Raw genomic sequence first — 19,457 nt, 5'->3', positions numbered from 1 at the left:
TAAAAACTTTTTTGTCATGTATACAAGAGCAAATTTTCTGTGCCCAAACCATAAATGTTATGTTTTTTACCTGTCTCTTCCATGTTTTACTCCTTCCTACTCTCTTTACCCCTTAAATCTCCTTTTTTACTTTATTACTTCTTGAAATATGTTGTTATTGTAATCTATTTATGTTGAAAACTGGTACATGTGTGCATACAAAGCGTATTTAGACTGAAAGGATAATTATGTCATTGTGGCATAAAAATTAAAAACTTTTTTTTTCATGTATACCAGAGCAAATTTTCCATGCCCAAACCATAAATGCAATGTTTTTTCCCTGTCTCTTCCACGTTTTACTCCTTCCTACTCTTTTTACTCCTTAAATCTCCTTTTTACTTTATTACTTCTTGGAATAGGTTGTTATTTTAATCTATTTATGTTGAAAACTGGTATATGTGTGCATAGAAAGCGTATTTAGACTTAAAGGATAATTATGTCATTGTGGGATAAAAATTAAAAACTTGTTTTTTTCATGTATACAAGAGCAAATTTTCCATGCCCAAACCATAAATGTAATGTTTTTTACCTGTCTCTTCCACGTTTTACTCCTTCCTACTCTTTTTAATCCTTAAATATCCTTTTTACTTTATTACTTCTTGGAATATGTTGTTATTTTAATCTATTTATGTTGAAAACTGGTATATGTGTGCATAGAAAGCGTATTTAGACTTAAAGGATAATTATGTCATTGTGGGATAAAAATTAAAAACTTGTTTTTTTCATGTATACAAGAGCAAATTTTCCATGGCCAAACCATAAATGTAATGTTTTTTCCCTGTCTCTTCCACATTTTACTCCTTCCTACTCTTTTAACTCCTTTAATCTCCTTTCAGTATAACTTCCTCTTAGTATAACATATCTCATATCTCAGTATAACATAACTCCTCTCAGTATAACATAATTATCCTTTCAGTCTAAATACGCTTTGTATGCACACATGTACCAGTTTTCAACATAAATAGATTAAAAGAACAACATATTCCAAGAAGTAATAAAGTAAAAAGGAGATTTAAGGAGTAAAAGAGTAGGAAGGAGTAAAATGTGGAAGAGACAGGAAAAAACATTACATTAATGGTTTGGGCATGGAAAATTTGCTCTGGTATACATGAAAAAAAAAGTTTTAAATTTGTATGCCACAATGACATTATTATCCTTTAAGTCTAAATACGCTTTGTATGCACACATGTACCAGTATTCAACATAAACAGATTACAAGAACAACATATTTCAAGAAGTAATAAAGTAAAAAAGGAGATTTAAGGGGTAAAGAGAGTAGGAAGGAGTAAAACGTGGAAGAGACAGGTATAAAACATAACATTTATGGTTTGGGCACAGAAAATTTGCTCTTTTATAAATGACAAAAAAGTTTTTAATTTTTATGCCACAATGACATAATTATCCTTTCAGTCTAAATACTCTTGGTATGCACACATTTACCAGTTTTCAACATAAATAGATTAAAAGAACAACATATTCCAAGAAGTAATAAAGTAAAAAGAGATTTAAGGAGTAAAAGAGTAGGAAGGAGAAAAATGTGGAAGAGACAGGGAAAAAACTGTACATTTATGGTTTGGGCATGGAAAATTTGCTCTTGTATACATGGAAAAAAAAGTTTTAAATTTTTATGCCACAATGACATAATTATCCTTTCAGTCTAAATACGCTTTGTATGCACACATGTACCAGTTTTCAACATAAATAAATTCCAAGAACAACATATTTCAAGAAGTAATAAAGTAAAAAGGAGATTTAAGGGGTAAAGAGAGTGGGAAGGAGTAAAACGTGGAAGAGACAGGTAAAAAACATAACATTTATGGTTTGGGCACAGAAAATTTGCTCTTGCATACATGACAAATAAGTTTTTAATTTTTATGCCACGATGACATAATTATCCTTTCAGTCTAAATACTCGTGGTATGCACACATGTACCAGTTTTCAACATAAATAGATTAAAAGAACAACATATTTCAAGAAGTAATAAAGTAAAAAGGAGATTAAAGGAGTTAAAAGAGTAGGAAGGAGTAAAATGTGGAAGAGACAGGGAAAAAACATTACATTTATGGTTTGGGCATGGAAAATTTGCTCTTGTATACATGAAAAAAACAAGTTTTTAATTTTTATGCCACAATGACATAATTATCCTTTAAATCTAAATACGCTTTGTATGCACACATGTACCAGTTTTCAACATAAATAGATTAAAATAACAACATATTCCAAGAAGTAATAAAGTAAAAAGGAGATTTAAGGAGTAAAAAGAGTAGGAAGGAGTAAAACGTGGAAGAGACAGGAAAAAACATTGCATTTATGGTTTGGGCTTGGAAAATTTGCTCTGGTATACATTAAAAAAAAAGTTTTAAATTTTTATGCCACAATGACATAATTATCCTTTCAGTCTAAATACGCTTTGTATGCACACGTGTACCAGTTTTCAACATAAATAGATTACAGGAACAACATATTTCAAGAAGTAATAAAGTAAAAAATGAGATTTAAGGGGTAAAGAGAGTAGGAAGGAGTAAAACGTGGAAGAGACAGGTAAAAAACATAACATTTATGGTTTGGGCACAGAAAATTTGCTCTTGTATACATGACAAAAAAGTTTTTAATTTTTATGCCACAATGACATAATTATCCTTTCAGTCTAAATACTCTTGGTATGCACACATTTACCAGTTTTCAACATAAATAGATTAAAAGAACAACATATTCCAAGAAGTAATAAAGTAAAAAGGAGATTTAAGGAGTAAAAAGAGTAGGAAGGAGAAAAATGTGGAAGAGACAGGGAAAAAACTGTACATTTATGGTTTGGGCATGGAAAATTTGCTCTTGTATACATGGAAAAAAAAGTTTTAAATTTTTATGCCACAATGACATAATTATCCTTTCAGTCTAAATACGCTTTGTATGCACGCACACATGTACCAGTTTTCAACATAAATAAATTACAAGAACAACATATTTCAAGAAGTAATAAAGTAAAAAAGGAGATTTAAGGGGTAAAGAGAGTGGGAAGGAGTAAAACGTGGAAGAGACAGGTAAAAAACATAACATTTATGGTTTGGGCACAGAAAATTTGCTCTTGCATACATGACAAATAAGTTTTTAATTTTTATGCCACGATGACATAATTATCCTTTCAGTCTAAATACTCGTGGTATGCACACATGTACCAGTTTTCAAAATAGACTGAAAGGATAATTATGTCATTGTGGCATAAAAATTAAAAACTTTTTTGTCATGTATACAAGAGCAAATTTTCTGTGCCCAAACCATAAATGTTATGTTTTTTACCTGTCTCTTCCATGTTTTACTCCTTCCTACTCTCTTTACCCCTTAAATCTCCTTTTTTACTTTATTACTTCTTGAAATATGTTGTTCTTGTAATCTATTTATGTTGAAAACTGGTACATGTGTGCATACAAAGCGTATTTAGACTGAAAGGATAATTATGTCATTGTGGCATAAAAATTTAAAACTTTTTTTTTCATGTATACCAGAGCAAATTTTCCATGCCCAAACCATAAATGCAATGTTTTTTCCCTGTCTCTTCCACGTTTTACTCCTTCCTACTCTTTTTACTCCTTAAATCTCCTTTTTACTTTATTACTTCTTGGAATATGTTGTTATTTTAATCTATTTATGTTGAAAACTGGTATATGTGTGCATAGAAAGCGTATTTAGACTTAAATGATAATTATGTCATTGTGGGATAAAAATTAAAAACTTTTTTTTTTCATGTATACCAGAGCAAATTTTCCATGCACAAACCATAAATGCAATGTTTTTTACCTGTCTCTTCCACGTTTTACTCCTTCCTACTCTTTTTACTCCTTAAATCTCCTTTTTACTTTATTACTTCTTGGAATATGTTGTTATTTTAATCTATTTATGTTGAAAACTGGTATATGTGTGCATAGAAAGCGTATTTAGACTTAAAGGATAATTATGTCATTGTGGCATAAAAATTAAAAACTTGTTTTTTTCATGTATACAAGAGCAAATTTTCCATGCCCAAACCATAAATGTAATGTTTTTTCCCTGTCTCTTCCACATTTTACTCCTTCCTACTCTTTTAACTCCTTTAATCTCCTTTTTACTTTATTACTTCTTGAAATATGTTGTTCTTTTAATCTATTTATGTTGAAAACTGGTACATGTGTGCATACCACGAGTATTTAGACTGAAAGGATAATTATGTCATAGTGGCATAAAAATTAAAAACTTATTTGTCATGTATGCAAGAGCAAATTTTCTGTGCCCAAACCATAAATGTTATGTTTTTTACCTGTCTCTTCCACGTTTTACTCCTTCCCACTCTCTTTACCCCTTAAATCTCCTTTTTTACTTTATTACTTCTTGAAATATGTTGTTCTTGGAATCTATTTATGTTGAAAACTGGTACATGTGTGCATACAAAGCGTATTTAGACTGAAAGGATAATTATGTCATTGTGGCATAAAAATTTAAAACTTTTTTTTCCATGTATACAAGAGCAAATTTTCCATGCCCAAACCATAAATGTACAGTTTTTTCCCTGTCTCTTCCACATTTTTCTCCTTCCTACTCTTTTTACTCCTTAAATCTCCTTTTTACTTTATTACTTCTTGGAATATGTTGTTCTTTTAATCTATTTATGTTGAAAACTGGTAAATGTGTGCATACCAAGAGTATTTAGACTGAAAGGATAATTATGTCATTGTGGCATAAAAATTAAAAACTTTTTTGTCATGTATACAAGAGCAAATTTTCTGTGCCCAAACCATAAATGTTATGTTTTATACCTGTCTCTTCCACGTTTTACTCCTTCCTACTCTCTTTACCCCTTAAATCTCCTTTTTTACTTTATTACTTCTTGAAATATGTTGTTCTTTTAATCTGTTTATGTTGAATACTGGTACATGTGTGCATACAAAGCGTATTTAGACTGAAAGGATAATTATGTCATTGTGGCATACAAATTTAAAACTTTTTTTTTCATGTATACCAGAGCAAATTTTCCATGCCCAAACCATTAATGTAATGTTTTTTCCCTGTCTCTTCCACATTTTACTCCTTCCTACTCTTTTTACTCCTTAAATCTCCTTTTTACTTTATTACTTCTTGGAATATGTTGTTCTTTTAATCTATTTATGTTGAAAACTGGTACATGTGTGCATACAAAGCGTATTTAGACTTAAAGGATAATAATGTCATTGTGGCATAAAAATTAAAAACTTGTTTTTTTCATGTATACAAGAGCAAATTTTCCATGCCTAAACCATAAATGTAAAGTTTTTTCCCTGTCTCTTCCACATTTTTCTCCTTCCTACTCTTTTTACTCCTTAAATCTCCTTTTTACTTTATTACTTCTTGGAATGTGTTGTTCTTCTATTTATGTTGAAAACTGGTACATGTGTGCATACCAAGAGTATTTAGACTGAAAGGATAATTATGTCATTGTGGCATAAAAATTAAAAACTTTTTTGTCATGTATACAAGAGCAAATTTTCTGTGCCCAAACCATAAATGTTATGTTTTTTCCCTGTCTCTTCCATGTTTTACTCCTTCCTACTCTCTTTACCCCTTAAATCTCCTTTTTTACTTTATTACTTCTTGAAATATGTTGTTCTTGTAATCTATTTATGTTGAATACTGGTACATGTGTGCATACAAAGCGTATTTAGACTGAAAGGATAATTATGTCATTGTGGCATAAAAATTTAAAACTTTTTTTTTCATGTATACCAGAGCAAATTTTCCATGCCCAAACCATTAATGTAATGTTTTTTCCCTGTCTCTTCCACATTTTACTCCTTTCTACTTTTTTTACTCCTTAAATCTTCTTTTTACTTTATTACTTCTTGAAATATGTTGTCCTTTTAATCTATTTATGTTGGAATCTGGTACATGTGTGCATACCAAAAGTATAAAATAAAACCATAAATCTCTTGTTTTTTCCTCTCGAGTGTTCTATAATTTTGTTTGACTTATTAAGTTTTGTATGACACTAAAATACTAGGTTTTAGTGGCATATCCTAAAGGGGTGAACATGAACTTCGTAGGAATCAAGCATTTCCTGTAATATGTTAAACATAGTCCTGTCTATGGTTCAGCTGAACATGATGGACTGGAACATCAGGATCTGTAAAAGGGTATTGGCAATTGCGTCCAATCAGCAGTTGCTAATGGAGAAGCAATTTTGAGATTATTGTGTACAATGATTGTAAATTGCTGTGGATAATAGAAAAATGAATATAGACTAAGAGTGGTTGAGTAAAAAATATTTTCCCTCAGTCTTATGTTCATAGAAAGTGACAAACTATGCAGTTTATCATTGATTATGTAATCAGTGACTCTACTCTAGCAAAAAAGAGAAAGAAATCAGTTTAGTTTAATATAATTACTTAATCCTTATAGCATGTTCCAAGAGATTAGATAATAAGGTTTTTTAAATTTTTTCTGTACCATGCTGTATTTTCAAATTGATCATGAATAAAAATGACATTAAGTTAAAAATTTATTATTCCACTACCTATACACTTTTAATTATATTTCAGTTTAACTCAATAGGTATTCAAAAATCATATATGGCACTGACATATAACAACAGGATTGATCAGGACCCTTGGCCTAAAAAACACCTTAATGGGTTTTAGCCCTCTTTAATGGCACTTGTTATGTACATAAGAGTTGTGGCTCTAGGAAATAGCCGTTGCTTTGATTCCAAGTTGTTGTTGTGGTGTTGTTTTGTTTGCGTCATTTAAACTTTTTATTTCAGGTTTAATGAATGTCCAGGTTCCCGGCCCATTTGTTTCAAGAGTTTTAGTGTCATGGGATGATGGTCCTCCCCTTCATTTTGAAGATATGCCTGAAAATAGTGATGAGGGGAAGTTTGTCACAAAGATAAAGGTGGAGAGTGATGAAGGAATGGTACATAATGCCAAGTTTCACCATGAATCTGAAAGTGATGTAAATATAACACTTTATACAATTGATGCAGCAAACTACATCACATCTTTTAGTGTTAATAAAGATGACAGCTGCATCAGCTCAAATTATGCTGATGTAGATCAAGTACCTTGTGATAGTTTAGAACAAAATATATATTCTGAAGTTAGAACTGAAAGTGAAGAAAACTTGAAAGATAGTCACATCATTCTAAAGGGATATGATCAATTAAACATAAAATCTGCAGAATCTTTTCACAAAAAAGTTTTTCGACTATCCACTGCATTAGAGAGGCATGATTCTGGGCTTGGTTCAGAGCTTCACACGCCACTAAAGCGATTGGGCTTCAGGCAGAAGCAGCAAGACTGGTGCTGGGATTGTGATGCACCAATACACACAACTAATAAAGAGTAAGTATTTAGCATAAGCTTAATACTGATTACCAAAAAATCAAGCCCTTGTTGCCTAATTTAAATAAAGTGGTTCGGTGGGTATAGTAAGTCTTTGCCAAGCTGCAGTTCAATTTTCACTGTTGTAGGTTTGGCACACAGCCAAAATGCTCAAGGGTATTGGAAGACTTCTGGGGTAGGAGAGAGAGGCTAAAGTACGTGAAAAGTATATTTTAAACTATCAGGGAGTATAAAGCCAAAGATGTATGATAGCAGTGTAGTTATTTATTTTCAGGGAATTGCTTGAGACAAAAAAAAGTAAAAAATTGTACCTTGGGGCCCTAATTGTGAATTAAAAGACAATCGTTTTTAATTGTTTTGTTGGCTCCTTTTCTATTCTTTGTATGTTCATTAGAACACTGTAAGTGCAGTAAGTGCATTTTAGTCCATAATATCCAGAATATCAGGGGTGGGGGAGTATATAGCCAATCAGAACAAATAATTATGTTTTTGCAGAATCAACATATATTTCAGTTCCAGAAAACTTCGTAAAGAAATATGTTAGACTTTGGAGCCAAAATTCTTGAACTTTTTAACACATTTTAGCTGCTTTGTAAAATTCTCTATAAAGAGAATAGGTGAAAGGAGTTATTAAGAAACAAAAATGACTTTTTGGGTATCATTTTGCAAAAAGTAGAGAGGTAAAAATACACAGTGTGGCTTGAAATAGCCAAATGTCTTTTAAACTAGCCAACCTAGTTCTCAATCATCTGCCACCCCTGATTGACTTTTAAGCAATCAAGAGACCATAATTACTTGCTAGATAATAAATTTGGAGATAAGTAGCCTATTTTGAGTAATGTTTTCCAGAAATAAGTTGTTCATGGTCACTTCAATGAGCATGAAAAGAAAAAAATAGTTAAGAGTGGAAAAGTAGTTCTCTTTTTCTCCAATGCCCTCTAAACTCCATATCTATAGTGTTACAAGACTTTGTTGTAGATTCAGTGTTCAATCTGCTGTGGTTGCACTGAGATTGAAAGTCACAAAGGCAGCTCTTAACAACAATGACCTGGTTTCTGCTTCTGCTAGATTCTGCTTGCTAGCAGCAGCTCCTCTTTTCATCTCCTCCTCCTCATCTTACTTTTTAATTCTGATGCTCCCCTTTGGAGGCATCTTAATAACAGGTTATATCACCATTTTTGTGTGGGAAAGCTTCAGGATTTCAGCTTTCTGCTTGGTAGATGTAATGGCAAGAATTATTGGATTGGGCCTTGCACCTGCAGAGATTCTTGGAAAGGTGAAGTTTTTTCCTTTCTGTGAATGTCAGAGGCAATGCTATAGAGTTGCCTATAGTGAAGGCCATAAGGCATCAAGGGTTTGTTATTATTTATTTGTAATTTTTTCCCAGAAGTACTTCACATGGAAGGGGGGGTTGTATAAACATCAAAAGGGGCTCATTTGATTGCAAGATAAAAGTTCAAGTGGCAGCTTTCAGAGTCAAAAGTGATGAGAGGGCTAAAAGCCCCCCTCCCTCCACCACGTCCGCTTTTCTCCAAATGCATCTGATCAGAAATTTTTAGACAGCCATTTTGTTCAAAACAGTACCCAAATCAGATATCAATAACTTTGGGGTCAACACACCCCCTAGAGCCCAGGAGCAAGTGTTATAAGTTATGCCCTGGTGCATATAAGATTTTTATGGAAGGGGTGGTCATATAAACTTTCACACTCACAGAGGGACTCGCACACTTACTGACTCACATTAGAAATAATTACAGCTTTTCAGAAAGGGTTTACACTTCTGTTATTGTCTTATAAAATTCCAACAAGCGATATTCCACCTTTATTTCCTGTTTGGAGATCAAAGCAAGAATTAAGAAACTAAGAAAACAAAACTCTGCCCTTTCAATATCCCTATTTGCTCTTGTTAATTTTTTCAGTGATTTCTGTCCTTTTCAACGCAATTACAAAGTCTGGGCAATTTCCAAGAATGTGGAAGCAGTGTCTCATAAACCCCTTGAAAAAAATGGGAAGCCTGGTTTTCAAGGCGTTTTCCCTATATCTCTCACTCCTATGTTTACCGCTTTAATGCTTTATGTGATAGTTAACCGCTTTAATGCTTGAAACTTTATGAAAGATTGCTTACAGATGGGCTAAAGTAAAAAAATTCTACCACTTACTGATCCATGGCAATTTGGGAGCCTCAAATCCTCTTTGGCTTCCCATTACTTTGTTTATTTTATCAACTCCATTGAAAAAACCCTGAAAAGCCTAATACCTCGCTAAATTTAATCTATATAAATCTCCAAAAAGCACTCGACCTTGTTAACGACAATGTATTAGTTGAAAAACTTGACTGAATTCAATATTAACTTTTCCTGGTGAAATTGGTTTGGTATAATTGCCTTGGACTTAGATCCTTCTTCCCAAATGGATTACAATTAGTAAAATATCTGAATCATTATTCCAATCCTGTCCCTGTCCACAATGGAGTACTGCAGGGTGCTCTCCTAAGTTGCTTCCTTTTCTCAATTAACTGTAAAAAAAAGGAAAAAATAAAAAAAAAAAATGAAAAAAGAAAGCATCCAGGATCTTTCTTCTGGCAAAAAATACAAAATTCCACATTTTTACAGATTGGAGCTTGAAACCTCTATAGTAAGGTTCTCTAATACACTGAATCTGATGGTGTGATTTTCATTAAAGTTCTATGATTTGTAGGGGTTGTTTTCCCCTTTTTTTAAAAATAATATAAATATTCTCAGCTTTTTAGATTGCAATGACTAGGATTAAACTTGATGACATTTATATATTTGATATCAGCATAAAATTATGTTTCTTCTTATGTGTTCACGGGTATCACAATTCTGTTTTTTAGAGTTTTGGTCGCTATTGAGCCGGGTTCACTCCTTACTTACAGTTTGTTACCACGTACTGTTTGATTACAGTTAACAGCCTCACTAAGGAATTTCCTAACAGATGTCAATTTGTCAATGATCTGACGGTTGTTGAAACCTGTATAAAAAATTGATGAGCAACCCTACGAGAATTCTCAATGACAATGCAAATGATGCCTTGGACTTAGATATAATTAAATAAAAAAAAACAAGTTTTTTGAACTGAAAGTTCAAAAAACGTATGTGTAACTTTTTTATTATACAAGTTTTTTATTGTTTTAAAAAATAAAGTTGTGAGACAGAGTCAAACTTTAGCGTAAAGAGCGAGGCGTTGAGGAGGGGACAGCCCCTTTCATATACGGAATAATTTCTGTTCGTTTTAAGTTTTAATGTCGCTCCTTACTTTCAGTTTAAAAAACTTGTTTTTTTATTTAATTTCTGATTGGTTTTTAGTTAATGCAGCTTTTATTTTGGCTCGCCGTCATTGAATAAGTAAACAAAATTTGCATAAAAATTTTACTTTTCTTTTGCTAAATGGCTGTCTCTAAATTTGGTTCTGACGTAATTTACAAATTAACTTACGTAACGAACTTCTATATTCGTATATTTTTCTTCTGGCGAAAAATACAAAGTTGCAGATTTTTGCAGATATGAGCTTGAAACCTAACGTATAGGGTTTCCTAATACGCTGAATCTGATGGTGTGATTTTCATTAAAAACTTTTCCCTTTTGGGGGATGTTTCCCTCCTCTTTAAAAATCAGATGAGTTTTTTGAGGCTCGTAGCCTATGAGTAATACTAAACTTAATAAAATTCATGTATTTAGAATCAGCATTATAAGCCCATTCTTTTGATACATTTATTGACATCAAAGTTCCGTTTTTAAAAGTTTCGCTTACTATTGAGCCGTATCGCTTGTTTTTTTTTTATTGTTTTTTTTATTACGTATATGTTATTACGTATATGATGTGGTTCTCCCCTTAGTCAATACCACGCTCTTTACGTTAAAAGTTTAAAAAAATTTTAATTCACAAAACCCCTGAATCACAAAGGCCGTTTAATTTGAATAGATAGCTCTTTTGAAAGCACTAAAAAAAACTGTAGCGTAAAGAGCGAAGTATAAACTTGGGGGAGAACCCCCTCATTTACGTAATAATTTCTGTTCATTTTAATTTCTAATGTTGCTTCTTACTTTCAGTTGAAAGTCCTTGTTTTTTTTAAATTTAATTTCTGATCGTTAGTAGAAGTGACCCTAGTACTCGTGACTACACCACGTGGTTTATGGTTTTCTCAGTGAGAATGAAAAAACAGGAATTTTCTCACTTGGAAAAACATGAATTTTCTCACATTTATGGTTGTTTTCATGGATGGATATTTGTGTTGTTCGATTTATTTGATGTTTTTCTCGGAGTTCAACATCAAATTATGGATGTTTTATGGTTTTTGTCAGTGAAAATTTGATAAACAGGAACTTTCTCGCATTGATGTCTGTTTTCATGGATGGTTATGTGTGTTGTTTGATTTATTTGATGTTTTTCATGTCTGTTTTATGGATGATCCAGAAATAGTATTTGTTGTTGTTGCTCGAGCCAAATGTTATGACATTCCCGGAAACAGTTAGATCACGTGTTTCCTTCTCAGCCAATCAGCGAGTCGGATACATCCTCCTTCTCAGCCAATCAGAGGGCTGGTTACATATTAGCGGCGGTGGGAATATAAGGAACGGGTTTTTTGCTATAGTTTTATTAGTCTGTGAATAGAATTCAAAGGAGTGAGAAGAAGAACAGTTTTGACTTTACTCATTTGGATATATATTTGTGTTGATGGCGATGAGTGGAATGTTTACACTATTAGAAGATGATAGTGGAGTTGATGATAATAGTACAAGAGCACCAAACATTGCGGTGGAAATCACGAAAGGATCGCGGCTTTGTCTGGAATGGGATGCAGTATATGCAAGATATGTAATATCCTTGAACAAATTTAAAATGGAGGATCAATTATGTTTCGCCGCTCAAGTTGATATAGCACATGTGAATAGACTTCAATGTGCTTTAAGTGCATGTTAGTAGAGATGGGGGTCCGACTCCCATCCCTCACCCCTGCTGCCACCTACAACTTTTTTGCACCCCAAATAAGGGCATAGCCTTTCAGGGAGAAAGATTGCGTAATCGGTCAATGACCTCTTTTTCCAAGGTCGATTTATTTGATGTTTCTATGTGTAATAACTCCGGAACGAAGGTTGCACATGCGCATTGAATTCTAACGGGAACAATGTTATTGATCTAGGACTCGAGGGGGAAGTGAATTTCCGAAAACTTGATTGCGTAATCAAAGTGTGTCAACAACAACAACATCGACCATGACATTCGCTGAGAGCGTGCACTTACAACAACAACAGCATCGACCTTGGAACACCTGTGCTGTCGACCTCAATTCACCTATCGTGTATCAATAATTCCCCTTAGAAACAACAAATTAATTCCCCTTTCTTGACAGATCAATCAATCAATGACATCATCAGTCAGACTTTAAAAATTTTCGCCTAGAAACGATTCTCCAGGAATAGATCCAAATCATTAATGTCATTGCCTCGGAAACAACTCTTTTGGTCGAACTCCAAAGGATATTAATAACCAAAGGCCATGGAAACAATTCTCCAAGAAACATCTTAGCGAAGAATTGTTTTAGCGCGGGAATCAGGTTTCTTATTAATTTGAAATGCATTAGCGCAGAGATGCCAAAAACAAAAGGAACACGCTGAATTACGTTTAGGGATTATTTGGGCGAAACTGTTTTAGACAGGTTATGGAACTATTTCGGCGAAACAGTTAGAGACATTTTAAAAGATGATTTTTGAAGAGATTTTAGAAGAGAATTTAATGGTGAAACTCTGTGGTCGTTATAATACACAAGTTTCATTTGAACAGTGTTGTGAGGTCCTCTAACCCAACCACAAAGGGTTCCAATCCTCCTACCCCAACCCCGAAGGAAGCCCCCGGTCCTCAAAGGTCCCCCAAGCTCCCAAAGGGCCACCGACTACACCACGTGGTTTATGGTTTTCTCAGTGAGAATGAAAAAACAGGAATTTTCTCACTTGGAAAAACAGGAATTTTGTCATATGTATGGTTGTTTTCATGGATGGATATGTGTGTTGTTCGATTTATTCGATGTTTTTCTCGGATGTCAACATCAAATTATGGATGTTTTATGGTTTTTGTCAGTTATAATTTGAAAAGCAGGAACTTTCTCGCTTTTATGTCTGTTTTCATGGATGGTTATGTGTGTTGTTCGATTTATTTGATGTTTTTTATGTCTGTTTTATGGATGATCCAGAAATAGTATTTTATGATGTTGGTTCTCGTGTCAAATGTTAGGACATTCCTGGTAACAGTTAGATCGCGAGTTTCCTTCTCAGCCAATCAGCGAGCCGGATACATCCTCCTTCTCAACCAATCAGAGGCCTTGTTTACATATTAACGGCGGTGGGACTATAAGGAACGGGTTTTTTGCTATAGGTTTATTAGTCTGTGAATAGAATTCAAAGGAGTGAGAAGAAGAACAGTTTTGACTTTACTCATTTGGATATATATTTGTGTTGATGGCGTTTGTGGAATGTTTACACTATTAGAAGTTGATAGTGGAGTTGATGATAATAGTACAAGAGCACCAAACATTGCGGTGGAAATTACGAAAGGATCGCGGCTTTGTCTGGAATGGGATGCAGTATATGCAAGATATGTAATATCATTGAGCAAATTTAAAATGGAGGATCAATTATGTTTCGCCGCTAAAGTTGATATAGCACATGTGAATAGACTTCAATGTGCTTTAAGTGCATGTTAGTAGATATGGGGGTCCGACTCCCATCCCTCACCCCTGCTGCCACCTACAACTTTTTTGCACACCAAATAAGGGCATCGCTTCCCTAGGGAGAAAGATTGCGTAATCGGTCAATGACCTCTTTTTCCAAGGTCGATTTATTTGATGTTTCTATGTGTAATAACTCCGGAACGAAGGTTGCACATGCGCATTGAATTCTAACGGGAACAATGTTATTGATCTAGGACTCGAGGGGGAAGTGAATTTCCGAAAACTTTATTGCGTAATCAAAGTGTGTCAACAACAACAACATCGACCATGACATTCGCTGAGAGCGTGCACTTACAACAACAACAGCATCGACCTTGGAACACCAGTGCTGTCGACCTCAATTCACCTATCTTGTATCAATAATTCCCCTTAGAAACAACAAATTAATTCCCCTTTCTTGACAGATCAATCAATCAATGACATCATCAGTCAGACTTTAAAAATTTTCGCCTAGAAACGATTCTCCAGGAATAGATCCAAATCATTAATGTCATTGCCTCGGAAACAACTCTTTTGGTCGAACTCCACAGAATATTAATAACCAAAGGCCATGGAAACAATTCTCCAAGAAACATCTTAGCGATGAATTGTTTTAGCGCGGGAATCAGGTTTCTTATTAATTTGAAATGCATTAGCGCAGAGATGCCAAAAACAAAAGGAACACGCTGAATTACGTTTAGGGATTATTTGGACGAAACTGTTTTAGAAAGGTTATGGAACTATTTCGGTGAAACAGTTAGAGACATTTTAAAAGATGATTTTTGAAGAGATTTTAGAAGAGAATTTAATGGTGAAACTCTGTGGTCGTTATAATACACAAGTTTCATTTGAACAGTGTTGTGAGGTCCTCTAACCCAACCACAAAGGGTTCCAATCCTCATACCCCAACCCCGAAGGAAGCCCCCAGTCCTCAAAGGTCCCCCAAGCTCCCAAAGGGCCACCGGCGCCCCCAAAGGCCCACCCAGACCTCCAAAGGCCATCCCCGGGCCCCCCAAAGCCCCATCGAGCTCCCAAAGGACCAACGGGGTCCCAAAGGCCCTCCACCGGTCCACAACTGTCCCTCCGGACCCCCAAAGGCCCTCCCTGTGCCCCAAAGGCCCACCCGGTGCCCCAAAGGCCCTCCCCCGACCCCCCAAGGTCCCCCCGACACGAGAAGCGCCGCCGGGATGCGCCGTGGGCCAGGAAAGTACCGCAGGATGTGCCGCTGGGATGTGCCGTGAGTCAGAAAAGCACCATGGGGGATGCGCAACAGAGAGGCGCTGCGGGAACGTGCGGAAGGATGTGCCGCAGGGATGCGCCGCAAAAAAAAAAGTAAACTAAAAAGTAAAAATTTCGAAATGTTATCCCCCAAACGCCCTCCTCAGACCCCTAAAGGTCCTCCCCTGGTCCTCAAAGGCCCCCGGGCACCCAAAGGACCACCCAGCCCCCAAGGGCCCCCCGATCCCCACACACCCTCCCCGGGCCCCCCCAAAGAGGCCCCTCGCCATTTTTTTAATACTTTTTTATGGCTTTATTATATCTTTTCAGAAGAAGTTCCACAACCTATTTTCCAGATCCACTTTTCAGAACAACTTCAGAACAAGTTACTTTCTTAATGTCCCTCCTAAACCCATTTTCTAACTTGAAGTACTTATCTTTTTCACCCACAACTATACTTTACAGATTTGGATACCTCAACACCAAGAAATATTTTTCAAAAGTCATTTCAGAGCAAGTTACTTTCTTAATGTCCCTCCTAAACCCATTTTGCAACTTGAAGTACTTATCTTTTTCGATCACAACAATACTTTACAGGTTTTTGGATACCTCAACACAAAGAAATACATTTCAAAGACCATTTCAGAGCAAGTTACTTTCTTAATGACCATCCTAAACCCATTTTCCAACTTGAAGTACTTATCTTTTTCATCACAACTATACCTTACAGCTTTTTGGATACCTCAACATCAAGAAATTCTTTTCAAAGACCATTTCAGAGCAAGTTACTTTCTTAATGTCACTCCTAAAACCATTTTCAAACTTGAAGAACTTATCTTTTTCACCCACAACTATACTTTACAGCTTTTTGGATACCTCAACACCAAGAAATACTTTTCAAAGACCATTTCAGAGCAAGTTACTTTCTTAATCTCACTCCCAAACCCATTTTCCAACTTGAAGTACTTATCTTTTTCACCCTCAACTATACTTTACAGCTTTTTGGTTACCTCAACACCAAGAAATACTTTTCAAAGACCATTTCAGAGCAAGTTACTTTCTTAATTTCCCTCCTAAGCCCATTTTCTAACTTGAAGTACTTATCTTTTTCACCCGAAACTATACTTTAAACCTTTTTGGATACCTCAACACCAAGAAATATTTTTCAAAAGTCATTTCAGAGCAAGTTACTTTCTTAATTTCCCTCCTAAACCCATTTTGCAACTTGAAGTACTTATCTTTTTCGATCACAACAATACTTTACAGCTTTTTGGTTACCTCAACACAAAGAAATACATTTCAAAGACCATTTCAGAGCAAGTTACTTTCTTAATGACCATCCTAAACCCATTTTCCAACTTGAAGTACTTATCTTTTTCATCACAACTATACCTTACAGCTTTTTGGATACCTCAACATCAAGAAATTCTTTTCAAAGACCATTTCAGAGCAAGTTACTTTCTTAATGTCACTCCTAAATCCATTTTGCAACTTGAAGCACTTATCTTTTTCACTCACAACTATACTTTACAGCTTTTGGGGTACCTCAACACCAAGAAATACTTTTCAAAGACCATTTCAGAGCAAGTTACTTTCTTAATGTCCCTCCTAAACCCATTTTCCAACTTGAAGTACTTATCTTTTTCACCACAACCAGATCATACAGCTTTTTGGATACCTCAACACCAAGAAATACTTTTCAAAAACCATTCAGAGCAAGTTACTTTCTTAATGTCCCTCCTAAACCCATTTTCCGACTTGAAGTACTTATTTTTTTCATCCACAACAATACTTTACACCTTTTTGGTTACCTCAACACAAAGAAATACATTTCAAAGACCATTTCAGAGCAAGTTACTTTCTTAATGACCAACCTAAACCCATTTTACAACATGATGTACTTATCTTCTTCAAACAAAACACTACTTTACAGGATTTGGGATACCTCAACATCAAGACATACTTTTCAAAGACGATTTAAGAGCAAGTTACTTTCTTAATGTCCCTCCTAAATCCATTTTGCAACTTGAAGCACTTATCTTTTTCACTCACAACTATACTTTACAGCTTTTGGGATACCTCAACACCAAGAAATACATTTCAAAGACCATTTCAAAGCAAGTTACTTTCTTAATGTCCCTCCTAAACCCATTTTGCAACTTGAAGTACTTATCTTTTTCATCCACAACCAGATCATACAGCTTTTTGGATACCCCAACACCAAGAAATTCTTTTCAAAGACCATTCAGAGCAAGTTACTTTCTTAATGTCCCTCCTAAACCCATTTTCCGACTTGAAGTACTTATTTTCTTCATCCGCAACTGTAGTTTACAACATTTTGGTTACCTCAACACTAAGAAATACTTTTCAAAGACCATTTCAGAGCAAGTTACTTTCTTAATGTCCCTCCTAAACCCATTTTACAACTTGAAGTACTTATCTTTTTCACCCACTTTCTCAATGAAAAAGAAATTAGTTTTAATCAATTCTATTTTTCCAAATAATATAACAATTTTCCACTTCGGTTCAGATTTTTCTCAAGGGGAAGAAAAAATTTAAAATAATGTTCCAAATTTTCTCAACAAAGTGAAGAAAAGTTTTTGATCTCTTCTGAATTTTACCAAAGAACACGCTCCAATTCTAATTTCTCCAGAGAAAACAACAATCTTCCAATTCAGTTCTTTATTTCGCAAAGAAAAAAAAGAAATTTAAAGTTCAATTCTAATTTTTCGGTGGAAGATAGAAAAAGTAATACCAAACTTGTAAAAATTTTCATGGAAGATGAAAAGTTCTTGTCCAATTTAAAATTTTCTCAACGAAGTGAAGAAAAGTTCAAGTTCTCTTCTGAACTTTACCAAAGAACACACTTCAATGCTAATTTCTCCATAGAAAACAAAAATCTTCCACTTAAGTTCTTAATTTCACAAAGACATAAAGAAATTTAAAGTTCAATTCTAAATTTTTCGGTGGAAGATGGAAAAAGTAATACCATACTTGTGAATATTTTCCCGGAAGATAAAAAGTTCTAGTTCAATTTATAATTTCCTCAACGAAGTGAAGAAAATTTCAATTTCTCTACTTAATTTTACTAAAGAACACAATACAATTCTAATTTCACCAGAGAAAATAAAAATCTTCCACTTAAGTTCTTTATTTCACAATGACATAAAGAAATTTAAAGTTCAATTCTAAATTTTTCGGCGGAAGATAGAAAAAATAATACCATACTTGTGAATATTTTCATGGAAGATAAAAAGTTCTAGTTCAATTTAAAATTTCCTCAACGAACTGAAGAAAAGTTCAAGTTCTCTTCTGAATTTTACTAAATAACAAAATTCGTTTCTAATTTCACCAAAGAAAATAAAAATCTTCCACTTAATTTCTTTATTTCACAATGACATAAATAAATTTAAAGTTCATTTATAAATTTTTCGGCGGAAGATAGAAAAAGTAATACCGTACTTGTGAATATTTTCATGGAAGATGAAAAGTTCTAGTTCAATTTAAAATTTTCTCAACGAAGTGAAGAAAAGTTCAAGTTCTCTTCTGAACTTTACCAAAGAACACAATTCAATTCTAATTTCTCCCGAGAAAATAAAAATCTTCCACTTAAGTTCTTTATTTCACAATGACATAAAGAAATTTAAAGTTCAATTCTAATTTTTGGTGGAAGATAGAAAAAGTAATACCATACTTGTGAATATTTTCCCGGAAGATAAAAAGTTCTAGTTCAATTTATAATTTCCTCAACGAAGTGAAGAAAAGTTCAATTTCTCTACTGAATTTTACTAAAGAACACAATACAATTCTAATTTCACCAGAGAAAATAAAAATCTTCCACTTAAGTTCTTTATTTCACAATGACATAAAGAAATTTAAAGTTCAATTATAAATTTTTCGGAGGTAGATTGAAAAAGTAATACCATATTTGTGAATATTTTCATGGAAGATAAAAATTTATAGTTCAATTTACAATTTCCTCAACGAAGTGAAGAAAAGTTCAAGTTCTCTTCTGAATTTTACTAAAGAACACAATTCATTTCTAATTTCACCAAAGAAAATAAAAATCTTCCACTTAATTTCTTTATTTCACAATGACATAAAGAAATTTAAAGTTCATTTCTAAATTTTT

The 19,457-nt window shown here is 34.0% G+C and overlaps 1 protein-coding gene across 3 annotated transcripts in view; it reads left to right on the top strand.

The window, feature by feature from the left end:
* RhoGEF64C (Rho guanine nucleotide exchange factor at 64C) overlaps nucleotides 1-19,457 on the top strand; it is a 66,324-nt gene that overhangs the window by 11,230 nt on the left and 35,637 nt on the right. For all 3 annotated transcript variants that reach the window (XM_089100073.1, XM_089100071.1, XM_089100072.1), the window contains exon 3: nucleotides 6,804-7,383. In XM_089100073.1, the coding sequence (XP_088956199.1) occupies nucleotides 6,809-7,383 (575 nt within the window). In that variant the 5' untranslated portion in view covers nucleotides 6,804-6,808. The remainder of the gene's footprint in view (nucleotides 1-6,803; nucleotides 7,384-19,457) is intronic.

This window comes from Artemia sp. Qi Xiang Cuo, chromosome 14 (genome assembly GCF_049724085.1).
Source record: "Artemia sp. Qi Xiang Cuo chromosome 14, ASM4972408v1, whole genome shotgun sequence".
Classification (NCBI taxonomy): Eukaryota; Metazoa; Arthropoda; class Branchiopoda; order Anostraca; family Artemiidae; genus Artemia; species Artemia sp. Qi Xiang Cuo.
The sequence above is the reverse complement of the archived record's forward strand: the minus strand, read 5'-3'. Positions and strand labels throughout refer to the sequence as shown.